This window comes from Ciconia boyciana, chromosome 6 (assembly GCF_034638445.1).
Source record: "Ciconia boyciana chromosome 6, ASM3463844v1, whole genome shotgun sequence".
Classification (NCBI taxonomy): domain Eukaryota; kingdom Metazoa; phylum Chordata; class Aves; order Ciconiiformes; family Ciconiidae; genus Ciconia; species Ciconia boyciana.
The window spans coordinates 4,940,850-4,961,697 of NC_132939.1; the positions used below are offsets into that span (position 1 = coordinate 4,940,850).

Here is a 20,848-nt window from a genome sequence, read left to right on the forward strand (position 1 = left end):
GCCTGGCTATATTAGACAGCTTGTGTTTCTGGGAAGTGTTGGACAAAGTGACTTAGTATGCCCAGACAACCTGGGCGTACTCAAAAGCAGAGAAAGTTCTGCTCGGTGCATACTCACCCATAAGTCTTGTATAGAAGTGCTGTAGTCCTCTATTCTGAGGACTACAGTCTGGTAGATAGCCGCTTTGAAAGATTTCATCCCCAATACTCCACACTGTTGATAAGAAAAAAGCAAATCCATATAGGTATGTGTGAGGAAAACTAAGGTTCCAAAGGCAGTTACAGGAGCTCAGTGGCGGAAACAGAAGCAATGTTTTGGGGTGGATGTTTGAAGCTGGAGTCAAAAGCTACAATTCCTTCATAATTTTGAAGATGAGTTTTAGGATGATTGATAATCTGGTCTTAAGCATGTTTTTACTTCTAAGACACTTCTGCACTTTTGGCAAAAGTGGTGCAAATTGGGGAAGCTGCAGTCATCCTCCTCCAACCGTGCTTTTAGGTCCCCTCCCTTGCACTAGTTCTGGCGCTCAGCTAGTCAAAAGACTACTACTGAGCCAGTTCCAGGTGCCAAACCAGGTAAAATCTCATTCTCTACTCCAAAAAAATAGTTTCCAGCTAGCTTGGCTCCTGAAATGAGACAAACCTACACTTGATACCAGGAAACATTTTTCCTGTTACATCCCAGCAAATGCTGCTTCTGTGCAGAGCATTCGGTGATTTGCACAGAATTTACCTGGACAACAAGATTTCAACTTCTAATATTCCATGCTTCGGGTTAATCAATGCAGTGTTTCTCTGGTACCCTTTTTCCTTAAGGAGCAGAAGACAACATGGCTGTCTTTTAGCTTTGTGCAAGTATTATTTGATGATTCAGAGAAGAAACACCTAAGATAGGTTTGAAGCTATTGTAATTGTCTCTGGACTTTACTGAAGGCAGCGTAAACACAAGGAGATTCGTAAATTTATAGTTGTGTATGTCCAGTCTAGGATCATTTACTTAATGTTGGTTTTCTGAAGCTAAGATGATATGTGGTCTAGATATAAAATATCCTTACGTTTAATATTCCATTTTATGTATTTTTCATGTTGTCTTTTTTTACAGACTTTTTGGTGGCAAGCCTAGTAAACAAGTTCCCATCACAACAGCTGAAAATATGAAAAATTCGGTAGTCATCTCCAATCCTCACGCTACTATGAACCAGCAGGGTAATCTTGATTCACCATCTGGCAGTGGTGTGCTGAGCAGTGGGGGCAGCAGCCCTCTGTATAGTAAAAACACAGATATGAACCAATCTCCGCTAGCTTCTAGTCCCAGTTCAGCACATTCAGCTCCTTCCAACAGTTTAACATGGGGTACCAACGCAAGTAGCTCTTCTGCTGTCAGCAAGGATGGCATTGGATATCAGTCTGTCAGCAGTCTTCATACCAGCTGTGAATCCATTGATATCTCTCTGAGCAGTGGAGGTGGGCTGAGCCATAACTCCTCCAGTGGCTTGATTCCAGCCTCTAAAGACGATTCTCTGACTCCCTTTGTCCGAACCAACAGTGTTAAGACTACGTTGTCTGAAAGGTTAGTAGGTTTTTCTCTCGTTTCCATTAAGCTTGTATGTATCTCACATGTGAATGAAGTCCTGGCAGCAGTAGCCAACACTGCAGATGCAAATCAAGTTGTGCTTCTTACAAGGTAATGCTGAATGGTATTACTAGAACATACAAAGAAGCCATTCCAGGCAAGGAGCCCAGTTCAGAGAAGAGGATGGGTTCAGGTGAGGTTTTTAATTTGCTGTGGTAGCCAATGCAACAACTTTCCTTGCTACCATATTACACCTAATATTTGAATTTTGCATCGTATATTGTCCTTCCAAAGATCTCCTGTTAGCTGATCTGATAGTGATATTCAAAAAAACCTCCATCGTTGTTATCATTTTGATTTGAGAAGCCAACTGTTTCTTGTTAAACCTCTTGTTTATAACATTTGACAAGCTTTTAAACCGGAGGTCATGCTGAAAAGAGACGTCCCTGTCTCTGTAGTCACTTGATCCCTCCTCGGCCTCTCCCTGCTGCCCTGCCCCATCTCCAGCTGCTCCCTACAGTGTTTCGGTACAGGCATTCATGTGAATGCTTAGTGAACCTGACCGGGAGATGGATCCAGCTGAAAAATGATCGCCTGAATTGTATTTCAGACTGATCAGTTCCCCAGCTCCTTACATGATCAGGTTCACCAGTATCTGTGTGGATGCAGAGTAGGAGCTGGGAACAGACTGAGCAGGGAGGAGGGAATGGGACTGCGTTTTCAGCATCGGAGCTGTATTAACAGCACATTGAGCTAACATCGGGATAAATCAGACAATGACTTGCAGTGCATGCTCTGTGAGTGACCTTTTGTAGAAGGCAGTAGCACCCCTGCAAGCATTGAAAATCAGCTGTATCCTGATGTGTAATTATGTAGTCAGGTAGCAAAATTTTTGTAGGTGCATCTCAATGGAGAAAATTACCGCTGAATACAATGTTCTGACAGTTTGGGTTTCTGTTTGTGTTTTATTATAACTCCTTTCTGTTCTCTCCTCTTTTCATTCTAATATTCCTTCTCTTGTTTTCTGTCTTGTTGGACTGATTCTTCTAGCCCTCTTTCTTCCCCTGCTGCTAGCCCCAAATTCTGCCGAAATACTTTGCCCAGGAGACAGGACAGGTAATGCTGTCTCAGGACAGGAGTACGCACAAGGCTGTAGGTTTTGTTGCCCATCTCGGTGAAGCAAATTGTTTTGTGCTCAGTTGAGTCCTCTGCTGTGTTCATCGTTCAGGTGTGAACTGACACAAAGACATGCCAGTGAGAGTCCCCTCAAACACCCCATCTATCTACCTAAATCGATCTGGAGAATGGCATCCAGCAGAGTGGGCATGTTTTTGGTGTTGCTCTTGTTACTGGGAACATCTTTCAGTTTGTGGGGGTATTTTTTTTTTTCCTCATTTCTTTGCCAAAGGCAATTTGAAAACTTATTCTACCAATCTAAACTCTCACTAGCATTTCAGCATTCCTCTGGCATGCTGCTTTTCCCACTGCCTTTCAGGCCTGTCCTTTTTGTCGTGAAGTCCCCGTGTCATTCAGTGTCGTCAGTCTTTTATTGCAGTTTGGCTCGTGAGTGTTTTGCAGGGACTTGGGTACATCCATCCTTGTAAAGACGAATGCTAAAGTTAGGAAAAGATGACCCGAATCGAAACATTCTAGCTCACTTTTGCTCACTGCTGTAATTTTAATCACTCCACACTGTAATTTAGCTATAAGGATTGTCATTAAATTAATTCATTTAAGCACGTGGATATTTTCTTTAAAAACAAATTAACAGACTCTGCTCAGTTACAAGTTCATCAGTTGTTAAAAACGTCACCTTAAATATTTGGGGTTTCGACGACTAGTAGCTTCATTTTAGTTTGCTAATGGAATTTAGCTAAGATCTGAAAATTTAAACACTCTGGGCTCAATTCTTTTATTGCTATACATTGCAGCTGCATAACAGTAATTAGCTGCATTCCCTAAATGGTGTCTGCTGAAAGAAATGATGGGAAGGTGGTTGACAACTGAAGATTCTGATCAGTTTTCACAAATAGTCTGCCTCACGCCTGCTGAAAAGCATATTTTTAAACACCCATTTGATGTTTAAAGAGACATTTTTGTTCATTGTGGGTAGGAGAAATAGCAAAACCACGTTGTGAACAGATGAGATTCATTGGCATGGTACCAGATGCATGCTTGTGCAAATCCACACCTGGGTAAGGAGGTTTTTGCATGTTTCTGTAGGAAGGCCCCAGCACCTTTTCCTCTGAAAAGGTGATGCAGATGTTTGTACATCCTTTGTCCTGATCTTATTCCTTCCCTTTTGTTCTTCTCTGAAGTTCTTTTCTTTTAACTTTTCTGCAGCGACCCACATCTTGATAGGAACACTTTGCCTAAGAAGGGACTCAGGTATTGGTGTTTCCACACGGTTTAACAGCTTTTGTTGTGGCTTTGGAGTTTGCTTTGTGTTTCTGTTGTGGCTGGTGGTGATGGTCGCAGTTTGCAAGAGGTGGCAACAATATTGTTTCTTCCTTTCTTCCTCTCTTTCTTTCTTTCTTTCTTTCGTCCTCAAAGAAGGCCATTGACCACTGTGCTTTTTTTCATCCAGTGGCTTCTCCGCTTGAGCAAGAACTGTGGCTTTTGCTGGCTGAATTGCTGAAAAGCATCTCATAGACCATCACTGGGCTTGACTTGAAAACAATAATTTTGCAGCTTCTATGGCTATTACATGGAATGACTCGAGATAATTTTCACCCCGGGAACTTTGGTGTTGATATACAAATAGAAAAGATTTTCAATATCATGCCAAACCTTTTAGGATGAGGTTGGACATATTAATTTAAAAAAATATTTGCTTCGGAATACCTAACTATATAGGGCTCTTAGAGATAACTTCTACTCTTCTAGAAAAGAACAAAAAAAAATCCCCAAACAAACTTTTGGCAATTGTCGTCTTACACATTTTGTATATATGTAGGGTTGTGACTTTTAGAGCATTAAAAAACTGCACCGAAAAATATTTTTTTCATTGATACGAGCAGTTCTAGCAAGATAATCAACATTAGGTGTATTAATTAAATGCTTTAAGTGTTACAGAATTTACAGAAGATATCTTAGACAATTTAGAAAATTGCACCTTCAGAATTGCTTCATGCAGCTTCTAGGATCACTGAGTTGATGCCTTGAAATTGCAGCTGCAATTTCTTCTGTGCTATACACGTTGTTCTTCACAGCAGCTTTGTCCCATGAAGCCAAGTGCTAAAAGCCTTTCTTAAAATGGCATTTTGTTTAAAATGTTTCTGTGGCTCTCAAGTATGTCTCTAATAAATAAAGACTCTCTTTTAAGACCGAAACATTTGCGTGCTGAAGAGGTAGGTATTAATGCTGGGGGAAAAAAAAATCCTTAGTGTGTTAAAGTAAAATGACTATTTAAAGCCCCTTTCTTAGTAAACTGATATATGTGCAAAGTTGAAGAGATGCAGATAGTCAGGGACTGTTGCTTAAGTGTTGAGGCCTAAGCAGAAGAATTAATGTATTTTTTGCAAGTAGTTTGAGTTTTTGCAATGTTAATTATTGTAGTGCTCACACTGATTTAAAATAGTCTTAATAAGTGGTATCTTACTGCAGAGTATTTAGTTGGAGGGAATCTAATTAATTAAATAGATAATATCGACTAATAATAGGCTCCAAGTGTTTAGTTTTTTGGAAGGAGAGCTAATAACTCATAAATATTTCTCAAAAGCAGATGGGCATAGCATAAGACAGGCGCTGAAATCCCTCAGCAGACAAGTGTTTCCATGATGCTCTTTCTGTTGATACCTGTACCCTTTCATGTATTTCACGTAACACCTGTGGTAACGTACGTATTTTTCAGGCATATACAGAAGCAGATTTAAAACTTTGCTTAAGCTGAAGCCAGCGGGTGTTTTGCCGTTGATGTTGGCATAGCCAACGTTTCCGCTATTTTCTTTGCCTTCAGAGAAGGCTAAACATGGTCTCCTTTATGATGATTTAATGCTATTAGTTTTGAACTAAATGGGATACACCTCCACAGGGCTTTATGTTAATGTCTCTGGAATATGAATTTTTGGGTCACAACTTGTTTAAAAATCTGATAATGGCTTTGTTGACTTGAATTTGGTTGTAATATGACAAAAAGCCAGCTAAGCTTAGCGATGCACCAAAATATTAGAATACTGATAGAATTTTGGCATAACTTTAAGAAAGGAAAGGATTTCCAAATTATGGTTTTATTTTTGAATCATACATACGTAACACATGCTATATTTTATTCTACAGTACAAAACTTCTATCTGTAGCTTTTTGTTTACTACTAGTTTGGTTACTACTGAAGCCATAGGAAAGGAGGTTTGGGGTTTTTTTTCCCCAAACAGAAGTGGAGTGAATTAGGAACAGCTTGGAACAGCTCCTTAAATCAGAGTTGTATTGGGTTTATATCATTCTAATCCTTAAATTTCATATGAGAGTTCTTCCATCTTTCTTTCCCTCTCTCCCTCCCCAAGTCTTGTGACATTTCATGGTTGGTGTTTTGTTTTTTTTTAATTTTAAATAAATGTTGAAGTTCATTTTGGAAAAACTGTCTGCTTTTGCAGGTATACTCCATCCTCCCAACTCCGTAATCAAGAAGATGCAAAAGAATGGCTACGGTCCCACTCAGCAGGAGGACTTCAGGATACTGCTGGCAATTCTCCATTTTCATCTGGATCCAGCATAACATCACCCTCTGGAACTAGATTTAACTTCTCACAGCTTGGTGAATAATTATCTGTTTGGATAATCATAGCAATACATTGTGTGTCTTGAAAATAGCATATTACACAATATCATTTTCTTTCAGCAGCTCTGAGTCCCAGGTTCAACTTCAGGAAGCACTTTCATTGAAATGAGTGTGACTAATTAGCATTATTATCTCATATGCCCAAAGGTGACATACGTGCAGTAACTCTGTGAAAATACTTCGCTGGGAATAATCAGATGCCTTAATATAAGTTGTGAGCTATTGAGTAGAGCTATTTGTTAATATCACACGCTGGTGTGTTTAAAGGACCTAAGACATTGCCTACCTGTTTATTAATATTGCTTTAAAATCCAATATGTGCCAGTCTCATCAGTCTAGGATATTTTTTTTTTTATGTATTTTTCAAGTGGTTTGTTGGAAAATTGCCCAAAGCTTAGTCTGAAATGATATATAAAAGTCAGAAGAATTTTAAGTCAGAAAAAATGCCATTCCTTCACTTAATTACATTGATAAAAGTAAACACTTTTTAAATGAAGGAAACAATAAAAGTTGATTGACGGGATCCATAAAGCATTGCAGATTTTAGTTGACCATATCAGCAGTTGAAATAAACTAATTTGAAGTGCAAGTAGTGCTCATCTCTGGTGTGAAGATTAAATATTACTTAGTGGCCTTCGCAATTTGTTTAGGTGTGTAAATCAATCCTAACAGTATAGATATTGTCTTTACGTTAAGTGACATTTGGAAAGTACTATGTCGAACAGACATTTTCTGTTTCTTTTTGACTTTCAGAAGCCCCTCCATCTTTTCTAGAACGATAAAGAAATAATAGGCAAAATAGTTAAGCCTATACTTGTGAACTTCTTGTGCTGTGTGAATTTGCAGGAGCTTACACGGTCACTTACTTCTAGCGCAGTTTTGAGTTGCGGCAGTGACGTTTTAGAGCCTTTCTTTGAGTGCGCTGAAAAGAAACATTAAATAAACAGCTTTAAATAAACCGACACTTAACAAAATTTCAGCTGAATATACACACAGTGTAATTACATTGCCAACAGCTAACAAACTGTCATGGAAGTTCATGAAAGTACCTTAACGGTCAAAAGAAAAAAAAAAAAAGTGTAGTCTTAGGCCCAGAAAGTTAACTCTTTATGGAGAATATTGAAGATTATTTGCATTAATAAGCTTCAAAATCTATTTGGCCACAAGCAATTAACAAAAAAAAAAAAAGAAGATTTTTTCTGCGTTCTTAAGAAAAGAGCTTGGAGATATTGGAGTCAAGAGAGGTCACTGCGTTTTATGTAATCGCAAATGTTCATATGAAAGTTGAGCACCTTTGAGCTGGATTATTGTATCTTCTACAGTAGTCTGTATCAGTTGACAGTGTATAGAGAAATAGGCAATGACAGCACACCAAGAGGAACCTGCCGGTTGAACAGCAATTTTGTTGTTCTCTTTTTTCCACAAATCAAGTAGTTCTTAGTAAATAGCAGGTATAATTTTAGCACAAAAGTTCTTTAAAAAGATGTGAAACTGGAGCAGACGTTTTGTACTCTAAACGCTGGCTGGGAGACTGTTGGCTTTTGAGGCAAAATTGATATTTTATAATTCTTAGGACCTCGTAGTGAAAAGAAACAATTCTGAAATATACAACTATTAGGAAACTAAAGCTGTTAAAATTTGTGACTTAAATACATAGAAAAATGCCATTTTCTGAGAACCTGAAGGCTTTGAAGGAGGTGGTTCATAAGGCCTGTTTTATGTAGGCAAAGTACTAGTTTACATTCCTTCAGGGGTTTTAGTCCTTTTTGAGGAAGGACTGCTCCAAATTAAACGAGGGTTAATTAGTTCATGCCTACAAGGTGTTAGTGAGTTGACTGAGCTTGCCTGTAGAAGCGTAGACATATCACCCAGTATTTAAAATGACCTTATTTACGTGAGTTTTCTTATTCACTAGCTTGATTTGCATACCTCTTATTTGAATTCATTGAATTTAGAAAAATAAGGAAGCCTGGAGAGGATGACATAAAAAATTTGTGTCTTAGAAAGAAAAAAAATTTTTTGGGGGTAGTTGCACAAAAATTAGGTATGAAAATTTGTGGTCGTGCAAATAAATTGGTGTTTATTCTTCACTCTATAGCAAGCCCAACCACTGCAGCCCAGATGAGCTTGTCAAATCCAACCATGCTACGGACCCACAGCCTTTCCAATGCGGATGGTCCTTACGACCCCTATAGTGATACGCGCTTCAGGAACAGCTCGATGTCCCTGGACGAGAAAAGCAGAACAATGAGCCGGTCTGGCTCTTTCCGCGATGGCTTTGAAGAAGGTCAGTGGCTTTGAAGTATGTGATGGTGTTGGAAGTGATCAGAAGATGGCATTCTCGCATAAACCAAGTATAAATTTGCTGCTTTTCAGGGCAGCATAGGGGTCATTTCAGACCACAGGTCTCTCTGTGTGGAGCTCTCAGTGTTAGATAAAACTTTAGTCCTAATCATCATTGTTCTGTTGATGTTCATTCAGTGATCCTTCTGACCAGACATAGGAAGGCATGTAAGTGTTGTACCTAGACCATCGCTGTTTGAGAAATGATTTAAACGCATCCTGTGCTTCATTTTTAGTGATCTCAAAATGACTCTAATTCCTGCTTGGAGTTAGCGTATTAAAGTGTTTCCTTGAATAGGACTATTGTCCTGAACCTGGGCCTCCTCACTTCTGTTTGTAGTATAAATAATTGATATCAGCCAGACTGTTGTTTCTATCTCAGTTAATTTTTCCAGTATTTAATCTGTATTAAAATTGTCTTTACTTTTTACTTCTGCTCAATGTCCTGGGTTGCTATCACACAGCTTCCACAGAAGGGACCTGAGTAGTACTTCAAAACATCTAGACTCTTCTTTTTAATTCCTCGTCGTCTTTTCAAATATGTAATCATACCTGATAAAAAAAGCCCATGTAAATATAAGAAGAAAAAGTCATTTACCTATAAATAAATATTTAGTTTGATTGCCACTGATCAAGCAACCTTATGGCTGTAGCAGGAGTAGCTACGAGCAGACGTTAAAACCCTCAAGTGCTGCACTTTGAGAAGTCAAGCATGGGGTGAGCTCTGGGAGTGGTTCATAGGAAGGTCATAGGAAACTCTTTCAGCATTAGCTCTTTGAGTCTCAAATCTCCTTTCTGGCAAGGATTGGGAACTTGGTTGGCTATGAAGTACTCGCTACAGGTCACACAAGCCTTTGCTGACTTCCTTCACTGCTAAAGACCTGCACTTGCTCAGCGGTGTTAATACCAGTGCCCCGTTGTTGCTGCTCCCCTAGAGCCAGGCATGCATGGGAGCCACACTTAAGCGCTTGTAGGGGCCTTTAGGAGCCACAAGGTGCCTTCCTGGAGATACTGGTTGTCCCATCTGTTTTCTGCCATTGGAAGGAGTGGACAATGCACATTGGCTATAGCTCTGGAAAGATTCAGGGCTAATTCGTTATTGAATTTAGCCAGTCTAACTCCATTATATTTGATTGTATTTTAGAGGCCCATGGCTGAGGATCTTCATTACGGATTGAAAATTATTAGAATAATGCTATAGGGCTGAAAACTGTGTCATTGCAGGAATTAACCTTTGTTTGTGCCATGCTCTCAGAAAGCTTAGATGATCATGAACAGTCAAAGACGGCCTGATACGTGGTCAGTTGAATTCCATTCTGGGAAGAGCAGTCCTGCTCTTACTAAAGAGTTCCGTAATATAGTCTGTGAAGGAATTTATATCACTGCCTCTGTGTTATACTTAGATTTACTGAAAGAGCTACTAAGCAAAACTTACTCGGGTTTTATTGAAGACATCTTCAAAAAAATTCTCACCTTGGTCTTTTAAGTGTGCTTCAGATTGCAGCAAATCCATTTTGGCATGTTTGAGGTTAAACTCTCTCTTATAATTCAGAAATTCTTGTCCAGGCGAGAGGCTCGTTTGGAAGAATATTTAATAAAATATTACATGTTTGAGGACGAACCATTTAAAAAAAAGAAAAGGAAAGGGGAAGAGTTAGGTGAAATGTTCTACAAAGCGCTTTTCACTCATGTAAAAAAAGTAATTAAAATGATGTCTAAGAAAACTCCACCAGGTTATGGACTTGAAAGCAGTGGAAAAAGATCACTTTTGTATATGAGGAGGGAATTTGACCCTACAGTGGACATGCTGAAAAAGTCTCTTTCAGATTTGCCTACATTTTTGGCACCGAAAAGGATAATAATATTTTACCAGATGGGATGAATGCTTAGGTGCAGTCTCTGTATTTTTGTCTTCAGGGTAGAGGTCTTCTGTCACTTCTCTAGCCGTGCAGAAGGCAGGGACAGCCTGCTTATTAGCTCCTGCTTATTTCTGAGGGAATCACAAGTTATAAGTGAGCAAGTGGTTCTGAATATGGCATGTATGTTGTCCTGTGCTTTCAAACCTAATTCACCCAATTCGGGTCTAATTCACCTTCACAGAATGAGAGAATAAATCAAAAAGTATGAATACATCATTCACCTTCACCTTGACAGAATAGATCAAAAAGTATTACGGAAATTAAATTTGTGGTTAATGAACAAATTGATTTTATACAATCAGCCAGTGTCAATGAAGCATAAATCCAGGTCTTCGATAAAGCTTACTAATCTAATTCTTAATTATTTATAAGCACGTAAGAAGACATTTTATTTTTATTAACTTCAGCAGGGCCAGGATTTATTCTTAAAAGCCTTTTTTTCTTTTTTCTCCATAGTGTGACGTATAGTCATGTTCTCTCACAGCACAGCACGTAGGTCGAAATGTTAGTCAGCCTTGCAGTACATAACTCTCTTGATAGGAAGGGTTTCAGGACGAGAGATGCCAGCAGGAACAGCCTCCAAACTACCCAGAACTTCAGGGGAAAAAAGACGGCCTAGAACTTAAGTGGCCTCTTGGCTATCCAGTTCCCCGCTTCCGTGGCCATCAGTCTTCCCCAGGAACTATGCTGCTGCTGGTTCCACCCTGATACTTCAACCTCCTAGAGAGAAAGGAATTAAATTAATTGTCGTTGGGATATAAAGTTTTACTGCCTTTTTGTGCTACTGACTGCAATACCTGTTGTTCGTTCTACTCTTTGGACAGTTGATCATGGCTAGACTGTTTCTTTTCTAACATTAAAAATGATATGTGCTTGCATATGCATTTATAGTGCTTTGAAATAATAGCTCCAAAACAATTTGGGTTTGTAGCCTGCGTGCAGATGCACGTTAACTGCAAAAAACAGGGATCACATCAAGAGCGTAACTGCCTTCAGGCTCCTAATTAAATAGCCTTAAAGTAGCCATCTGCAGATAGTTTAAAAAGAAATTGTGCAAAAATATTAACTCCTTAGTTGTCCTTGAAACTAGAAATCTCAAATTAAACACACATTCAAATGATGCAATAGCGGTGTTTTACAAGGCAGGAGTATGATTCCCAGAGTTATGTGTTCTTTCCCTTTTTTCATTTTGAGTCTTCTTTCCTCCTGTAAAGTCCCGATGTGATCTTAAAAATCCCCGCTGATGCTAACTCAAACTGCCCGTGTCCCAGTCCATTGTAAGGAGATCTGTTTCTTCTCTGGCCAGTTGGTATGGTTGCTTTCTTGAATACTTCTCTATTAGTAAAAACTGCACAAAGGAAGAATATAGAGAGGCAAACCAGAAAATAATATTATATTCTGTGTATGAGTCCATTGGTGGTCTTGAGCAATATGGCCTGCACTTTGGGCTTTCCATCTGAAAAATGGTGATCCTAAGGGTAAAAATGCAGGTAAAAAGAAAAGTGACAAGGAGGTCTTAAGTGTATAATATCTATGGTATGAAGGGAGTTAAAATAGATTAGGAATCTTCAGCTTGGAAAAATGATGTCTGAAGGGAGGTGATAATATATAATTTAGTGCATTATAAAGATGATGGTTATCCACTACTTCTCATATCACAGGGGTGTGGAGACACTCAAGGAATTTACTGACTGATTCGGCAGCAGGTCTAGAACAATGGCAAAGAATCCTGTTTCTAAACACAAGAAGAGTGTTTTGTTACAGACAAAATGTGTCAGTGGATTCAGAAGTAGTTAAGCAAGTTAATGGTAGATAGGTCACAGCAACTATGAAAAATAATGGTCTGATAGCAGCTTCCATCTCAGGAATTTCCATCTCTGCCGATTCCCAGAAGATGCAAAGGTGTACCTGGGGAAAAATCACGGGGTATCTGCCTCCTCCTTGCATTCTTTTCCCTAAACATGTGCTGCGGTTGCAGCCAGAGATGGAGCACGCGATTAGACAGACCCCGGGTCTGACTCACAATAGTTATTTTTATGTTCTTAATGCAGTACAGTCCTTAACTTCTAACTATAAAGATCATTTTAATTGAAAATATGATTAACCAGAAAAAGCAAATGGGTGTGAGGTTTTTTTACTTTCTTGTGGGTTTTTTAAATTGTCTTAAATTCCTCCAGAAGCCAACTTAGACTTTGTTTACTTCTCTTTCCAGCCTCGCCTTAGGATATAGTGTCAATGGGAAAGCAGAGCGCGTTTATTATGAATGTAGGAGAATTGCACTAGGTAATTAGAGCAAAATGGCAGCTTTTCTAAATTTTTTTTTGGCTGGAGGATTTAGATGAAAGAAAAAGTGATTTAACACGATTTCATGTGATTTGTATGAAGTTACCTGAAGTTTGAATGAAAGTTTCAGTTAAATGTATTTTGTTTCTAAAAACAAAAATAAAGGAAAGGTAATTTAGCATGTTTCAGTGACAGAAAGAATAGCTTCAGGAAGTTTTTTTAACAGCATAATCAAAAATAAAATTATGCTATATGTAAATCCTAACGTCGGGGTGATGGTAACAACCTTGAGAATCAATGTATATGTATATCTTTTACTGAAGGTATATTTAAATGCAAAAACTGCTTAAAACGGATTCTTTTACAGAGATGGTTTTGTAGCTGTGTTTTTCACTCCGGTAATTTTTCTGTGAGAGAACGAACTGTGCCTTGTTAAAGAAATGTCATTGCTTTAAAGAAAGACCAAAAACCCCTGCAGGGATAGGGAATGTTCAGCTCATCGATGCCCGTGACACAGCTCTCTCGTAGTCAGCAGAAGGAAAATAGAGCTGCATTCAGAGGACAGTTCAGAGCCCCAAAATTAGACAATGGTTTCTGCCCTGGGTGTTCCACATCTTTTCCCGGAGCATCTGGTTACATCCCGGAGCTGGGTATCATGGTCTTCTCAGGACATCTCCGTCTCGGTCTGCTGCTGAAAGAAAACACCACCACCCCTCCCCAATCTCATCTAAAACTGAAGACGAAGCAGTTAGATTTACTGCTGTAATCTCTCCTGCATTTCAGTTAAGTTGTTGCTTTTTTTATCCTGAGTAAGCCCTTTCGCAAGAGTCTTAAGCTCCCCAGACAAATATTTATTTCTGAACAAATCTTTATCAAAACTTTTCTTTTTAATCTGCTTGACCACACCTCATTCCCCCCAAAAAAAGTATTATTAAATTGTTAAAATAGCTTTACCAAATTAAAGTCTATGGATTGTATTACCTGGCCATGCATTCTTCAAACTGTACGTTATTGGTGCAATAATATAGTTAAGTTCGTGATGGATGATGAAATTTGTGAAGGTATTTCCTCAGTAGGCTGGTAGTTGGCAGTAGATGATCTGTAATGATTCCACTATGTGGTTACTGTACTTATATTCAGTCTGTTTATTTTCTTCCCTTTAGTGCATGGTTCATCTCTCTCTTTGGTGTCCAGTACGTCATCTATTTATTCGACAGTGAGTATAATGACATGAACAATTTGGGTTTACTAATCAAAATTATTGAATTGACTAGTCTTATTTTGCTAATTATTTTTGCCATTCGAGGAGAGGGAAAAAAGCGCTTTTAATTTGATTGTGTTCTGAATGCTAGCTACGAAAGAAATATTTACGCTCATAAAGATGACTCTGGATATTTAGCAGTATCCTCATTAAACACAGACGTTAATGGCCTAAAAGCAGCAATTTATTCTTTGAGTCAGTATTTTACAACTACGCTAAATAAGTTTTGCTACAAAGGACCTCACTAGCTCTGGGGAGATTTGAACTTCGTTACCTAAAGCACCCCAAAATTTGCTGAATAAAGTCATTCCAGCCTTGTATTAATGATTTGCTACTAAAGAAGTTTGAGTAAGTTTTTAATGCGTAGATTTTATTAATTCTAAAGAAACCACTTGTTCACTATGCCAGTAATATTTTCTCCAAAAGTATTCATTTAGGTTATCTGGTCCTCAGATAAGGCTTACTGGAGTTTGAAAATACAGGTTTTTTTAAATGCGTGTTGCACTTGCTTATTTTCTTCTAATAGTCTCACGAAGGATTTTCCATTTAAAACACACACTGTGGAAGACCTTGTAAGTTAAGACTATACCTGTGCTGTAATGGGGAGGTGAGGCTGCAACATGCAGACCTTTCTTGCCTAGCCTTTCTCTAGCTAGTTGGGGTGTTGACTGCGGCAACCCAGGGCACAGCAGGTTCCAGCCCACACAAGACTGCACAGAAGTGTTTGGCACTGATGGTGAAATCCCAGTGCTTTCACTGCTGTTAATATCCTAGCTAGCCAGATTAAAGGTGGGTCATGTATTCCTGGCATGCTATGATCACGGTTTTGGGGGTTTCTTAAAGCACAACCCTTTTAAAAAACAGTGGATAATAATTACTTCTGAAATACGTGCTAACAGAGGAGGATCTTTAATTTCAAATTGTTATGCACGTATGATGCAGCTTCACGCTTACCACACATCCGTGGTTGAAACAAGCATACGTGACCCAAGAGTACATGGAAGAACTTGCTCTTGGCAGATCATGTATAACTGTCTATGAAGTCTGTCAAGCCAGGATAGTGTTATTTAGTATTATTTCACATACTTGTTTCACTGTTAGGAAGCTACGTGTGTAACACAGCCTTAAGACCTTGATAATAAACTGAAAATACCGCCTTTCATTATTGACCTTGCCTCAAGCAAGGTCCATATGAAGCCAAAACAGATAACATATTGGAAGGATGGAAAACAGACCTTTTCCTCTGGGCTGCAAGGAGAGTACTCAGCAGCTGCTGTCTAAGCTTCTGGTTTATGTGCTTGCTGCCCAAGCACCAGTGGCTCTTAATAGTGTGGTTTGATGGGTATAATTTTCATGGTGGCTGGTAGTGGACATGTTTACATAAGGACGGTGGAGTGTGTAACTTCCTACCATGTACTTCTCTTTAGCTGATAACTGCAGTTAGAAACAAGCCATAGTAGCCACAATTTTATCATGCAGACCACAACGGATGGTCAGTACATCCACTTTGCCTCCTCACATAACTAGTTGTGTGTCCTCAGTTTTTTATCACCACAGTGCCTAGGCAGCACTCAAGTGGGAGTAATTTTTTATTTTTTTTTTACATCACTTTGGAATGCAAAAACGTAATCTCCGTCCCATGGAGAGCTGAGTACAGGAGGAAGGGAATTGCCTAGGATCAGCCATGTTCTGTGACAGTCCTGGCTCTCTTCAGAGCCTCATGCAGGCCCTTATGCACGGAGCCAGGACTTCACCTTTCCACACTTCAGGCTCAGAGGTGTGCTCACTGGTTGGCAGGCTGGGAAGTGGAGCCCAAATTCCTTCCTGCAGGAAGTAGTACTGTACAAGCAGCCTGTTTTCTTTTTCCTGAAGAGTAAATAAATTAGGAGATTATCTTAGATTGAATATGGATGTGGGAATCCAAAATAAGGAATTCCCATTAGAGTTTTTGAAATGCAAAAAAAAAAATTGAAAAATTTGATAGATTTGTCAGGCTGGTTATGTTGTAGCATCCTCATGTATTTTCCTCTGTTTTTATTTTATAGCCTGAAGAGAAGTGCCAGTCAGAGGTAAGAGCACATCGTGTTTGACAGGCATAAATGTTCTGTCAAGACACTCTGCATTTCGTGTCTTGCTATTTTATTTCTCCATATTATGGTGCAGTAAAGCGCTCTCTTAAAATATATAGATTCGCAAGCTACGAAGAGAGTTGGATGCATCCCAAGAAAAAGTGTCAGCTCTGACAACTCAGTTGACTGCCAATGTGAGTACAACTTGGAGAACAAACACTAACAGGGAATGCATTTCATGCACCAGCTACCACCTCAGTTTTTCTAAGTGACCAAAAGTTTTCGTGTGTCTAACATTTGGTTCACATTACCTATGTGTTTAAAAAAATAACTACATGCATGTGTGACCTTTCCAAAAATAACATCCTCTGTCCTACTGAATTGTCTTATGCCTTTCTTTAAATAGTGAATTATAATATTCATTTGGCTTTATATATATATGTACACCACCTTCAGATCTTGAGAAAATCATTGAAGATGGTGTCTTTTTTTATAAATAGTATCTTGTTTTGTCATGTGGGTGGGATGAGATACAGATGAAGGTTATAATTGGTAGGAATAAAAATTGGTGGAAACGTGGATTGAAATGCATTATACTTTGCTATTGCATAAAGATGAGGGCTAATGGCATGATAGGTAACAGTGGCATAAGGGGCTCTGAGAACTGATTTACAGTTACAGAGTGGACATACCTGATTTTTACCAGTGTGGACAATACTTCTGCTTGTTTCCTCTAAGGAATTTGATGAGTAAGTCATGTAAAGCACTTGGAAAAAAATGATTGGGAAACCAGGCGGTGTTGAGGCAAGACTATGAATGACCCTGAGCAAGTTTATTTGTGTGTTCTGTGCTGTAGTCACAGATAGCAGAAATCTGCAAAACAGAAGCTTGCTAGAAAAATAAGCAATTCTAGACTAAATAAGCTACAGACGAATAGTCATCCAGTTGGATCATACTGACATCCTAGTTTGTGGGAATGAATAAACATCAGAACACATGCTACTGGAGAGGACATTCCTGTCCATCAGCTCGCTGAAGAGGTAGAATACGAAACTTGGCACAGTAAAGGACAGCTTTCATCTGAGCACTAACACCTATCACAAGAAAGGGTTCAAGGGGAAATCTACTGGCGTGTTCACTGCAGGCATTGCAGTGCTGCATCCAGCCTGCAAAATGGAAAAGGAAAACCCAGAACACAGTTAACAGAGAAGTCAAATAAAAGGGCTTTGCATGCAACCACTCAGTCACTTTCCCAAGAGGAAAAGAAAAAGTTTTAAAAATCTTCCAAAAATTAAATCTTATGTTTGCCTTCCAAATACAAAGGGAACTGGATGCACGAGTTGGTTTTCATCCAGAAGCTTCTTCTACATCTGAGAAAACAAGAACCAGATTCTCTTGCATACATTTTTTTATCATGTTGTTAAATAACCCAGCTTGTGTCCTTCAAACAAAGAACTTGTCAGCCATGCAACTCATCTAGCTCTGCCATAGTTTTGTGGCGTTCTTCTTTATACGGTGTTCGGATTCAGTAGGCTCTTACTCAACACAGGAGTTAGTAGCCTGTCTCCAAGAGCAGTGAGTAGCGCAGGCTACTGTGTGCCTGCCCCAGCAACTATCTTTGCGGAGATTAGTTTTTAACATATGCTGCTGCTCTGCGTTTTTGTTTGGTTTGGGGTCATTTGTTTTGTTGTTGTTGTTTGGGGGGGATTTCCCCCCAAAAAAAGTTAGCATCATTTATTTTGATAATATTCCATTTTTTTGCTTCTATCACTTTGCTGAAATTTGGGGGTTTTTTTTATTCATGCTATTTATAAACTTCTTAGACTTCAGCCTGCCCCTTATTTGTCCATAAATCAGCTACAGTCTGCTGCAGAAATGTTGCTATAACTGTCTTAGTAATAAATGTCACTTTCTAGCCACCTCTTTTCAGAGAACATACTCTTATTCCATATAAAAGGCCAGGTCTGTTCCCAAAAAAGTTAAGGCTAATAAATGCTGTTTGTTAAGACACTGGTTTATGGACAGTTCCTTTACATACAATTAAAAAAAAAAATGCTTTTAACTTAGGCAATTTGAATTCATCTGTTTATTTAATTTATTAATTTTTTCCTGAATTTTCCTGTATACACACTGCAGCTTTTGATGCTTCTCAGGCCGTCAGGGGCAAGAATTTTGGAAAGGTTTTGCTCCAGCTAGGAAGTGAAGATAACTATTTTCCATAGCTCACTGAACAGTTTCCAGAGAGGAATAATTTAAAGGTGCCTGATCTGGTTTTGAAAGAGCAACTTTCTCTTAAGGTTCAGGTCAGAGCATTAAGGGTTTGTGTCCCATTATTAATCCATGCAGTCCCACTTTCCCATTTATTTTTTGCTTTTGCAAAGTATTGCTGAGGATTCCTAAATATCAGTTTTGTTATTCCCTGTTCATCCTCCCCAGCAGAAACTTTGCAGTCTGTGTTTTTAAAATAAATATTTAGATTTTCAAACATGCGTAGTGTGAGGGTTTAAATTACTTTTTGCTATTTTCTCACAGTCTCAGGTCTGCTTATTTTCATAGGGGCTGATGGGAATGAGGGATGCACATCCCCGTGTTATTGTACTGCTCGTGTTTGTTTTCATTGCGAATGTGAGAACAGTTATTTAGGATAAGTCAGCTGTGTGCTGCTGATGAATAAGTCTGGAACAGCTCTGTGAAAGGTTTTGCTATTCTGTATGTATTTAGGTGAGGGACTGTCCTTTTCCGCTTGGAAAGATTTTGCATAATTTTACTTGTCGTTGTGTGTATAGAATTATTTCTAATAGAGAAATAACATATTATTTGCTATAGTTAGTGTAGATTATTATGGCTAATGAGACAAATATCTATTGAACTATGCCTGTGTTCAGTTGCATATGCAACTGCATGTAGATGTATATGTATAGAGATATACATGTATAAAACAATGCCATATCATGGCACTAGAAACATAGTACCCTTTTATCAAGTTCCTCTCCATCTTTTCAATCTACTTTTCCTTCCTTTTACTTCTCAGTCATTTTCAATTCTTAGCTGATGTCCTTAGTATAATCGACATCGGGTTCTCAGAGCTTCGTGGGAAAAGAAGAAAGGGTAATTGGCCAAGCACCAGGAAGCTTTGGATGGTATTTAGCACGTGGACCTTGGTTGCAAGCAAGGTGCACTCAAATGCTGGAGAAGTCTTTGAGTTAGATGCAGGTCTGTCAGCTGATAAAGCATCTGGCAGACTGGCCACAGTGCTGTGGTAGTCCTGTCTCCATCCTTATGCCTCTCTGTGGAGAAGGCATCTCTGGACTGAACCGACGTGGCTTTCAGAGTTCTCCCGTCGGGTAGCACAGTGCAAATGTCCGCCTCTGTGACTTCCAGTGTCTTTTTGCCTTAAATATCCACAAGGAAAATAGTCATCTAGTTGGAGGGAAGTTTCTGCCTGGCCTTCCTCTGTCTAAAAACTTGCTCTATATTTTATTTACTATTTTCTATTTTATTTTACTTTTTAGGGTATCCTCCTAAAACTTAGGAATGACGTTTTGGCTTTTTTGGTACTCTCTGGAAAAAGATTTAAACTTTTTGTGAAAAGCTTGGTGGCAAGAGTTAACTACTTAACTACTTGAGGGTACCTGAAAACTATCACTAAGTAACCTTTTACATGTTAATAATGGCCCACGTAAAAAGTCAAAGGTTAGGTCTCATTTCAAAAATAAACAGCAGGAAATGTTTAGAATCTCTCTACATTTTGTGATAGGAGGTCTTTACGTGTCATTGCTTGCAATAGGTTGGGGACATGGCTAGATAACCAAGGACACCCTTCCATGCCTTTTTGGTATCAGGAATACTTTCAGGTGACAAGGTGTATTCCCTGAAGTGTCCCTTAAAAGCCTCAGTCACTTAATCTGTGAGATGTTTCAAAAAAAATGGAATCTGTCTTTCCTTTTCAATAAAGTGGCAAAATGTGTTTTCCATTTATCACAAAATCTAAGCAGCTTTAAACAACTGAGAAAGGTACATGAACTGGATTATTTTGAGATATGGCTCTTCTAAGGACCTTAACTCGTAGGGACCCAGAAGGTAGTTTTGTTCTCAGATGTATTCTGGATGTAGGATTGCACATTTTACGGCATAAATGAGAATTCCAAACTGGAAAAAAACCCCGCTGTGCTGCTGTGGTAGAGTATGTCTGAGATAACTGTCCTGGCTATTGAAATCACAGTGTCAAAGAAGTGGATGTAGCGGCTGACTGAGGAGCCACCTTCAGGAAATCTCCTACTGATGTCCCAGGTCACAGCGGTACTCCTACGTCTGTGTTTTCTAAAGCGCTTGGTAGCAGCTGCTGCCGAGCAGGGCATGGTTTATTGCCTAAAACTGCATCATTTCATAGTGCGCTGCTAGGAATAGGTGTACGTGAAAGAGCCGTCATTTTCTAAAATTCTGAAATTGGTCTGTTACCTTTGGCATTTCTAATTTTCCACAATTAAATTGTTCCTGGTAATTTGTTTGCAAACATTTTCACAACATATGCTCTACTCATTTGACCTTTTCTAATCAGTGTTATTTTCTCCGTATCATTTACACAACAAACAATGCAATGCAGGAGGTGGTCCCTTTAAATACC

General features: G+C 38.9%; 1 protein-coding gene across 3 annotated transcripts in view; it reads left to right on the plus strand.

Annotated features, from left to right (window-relative positions):
- NAV2 (neuron navigator 2) overlaps positions 1–20,848 on the plus strand; it is a 435,335-nt gene that overhangs the window by 388,200 nt on the left and 26,287 nt on the right. For all 3 annotated transcript variants that reach the window (XM_072865147.1, XM_072865145.1, XM_072865146.1), the window contains exons 15-20: positions 1,102–1,569; positions 6,165–6,325; positions 8,448–8,636; positions 14,058–14,110; positions 16,201–16,224; positions 16,344–16,418. In XM_072865147.1, the coding sequence (XP_072721248.1) occupies positions 1,102–1,569; positions 6,165–6,325; positions 8,448–8,636; positions 14,058–14,110; positions 16,201–16,224; positions 16,344–16,418 (970 nt within the window). The remainder of the gene's footprint in view (positions 1–1,101; positions 1,570–6,164; positions 6,326–8,447; positions 8,637–14,057; positions 14,111–16,200; positions 16,225–16,343; positions 16,419–20,848) is intronic.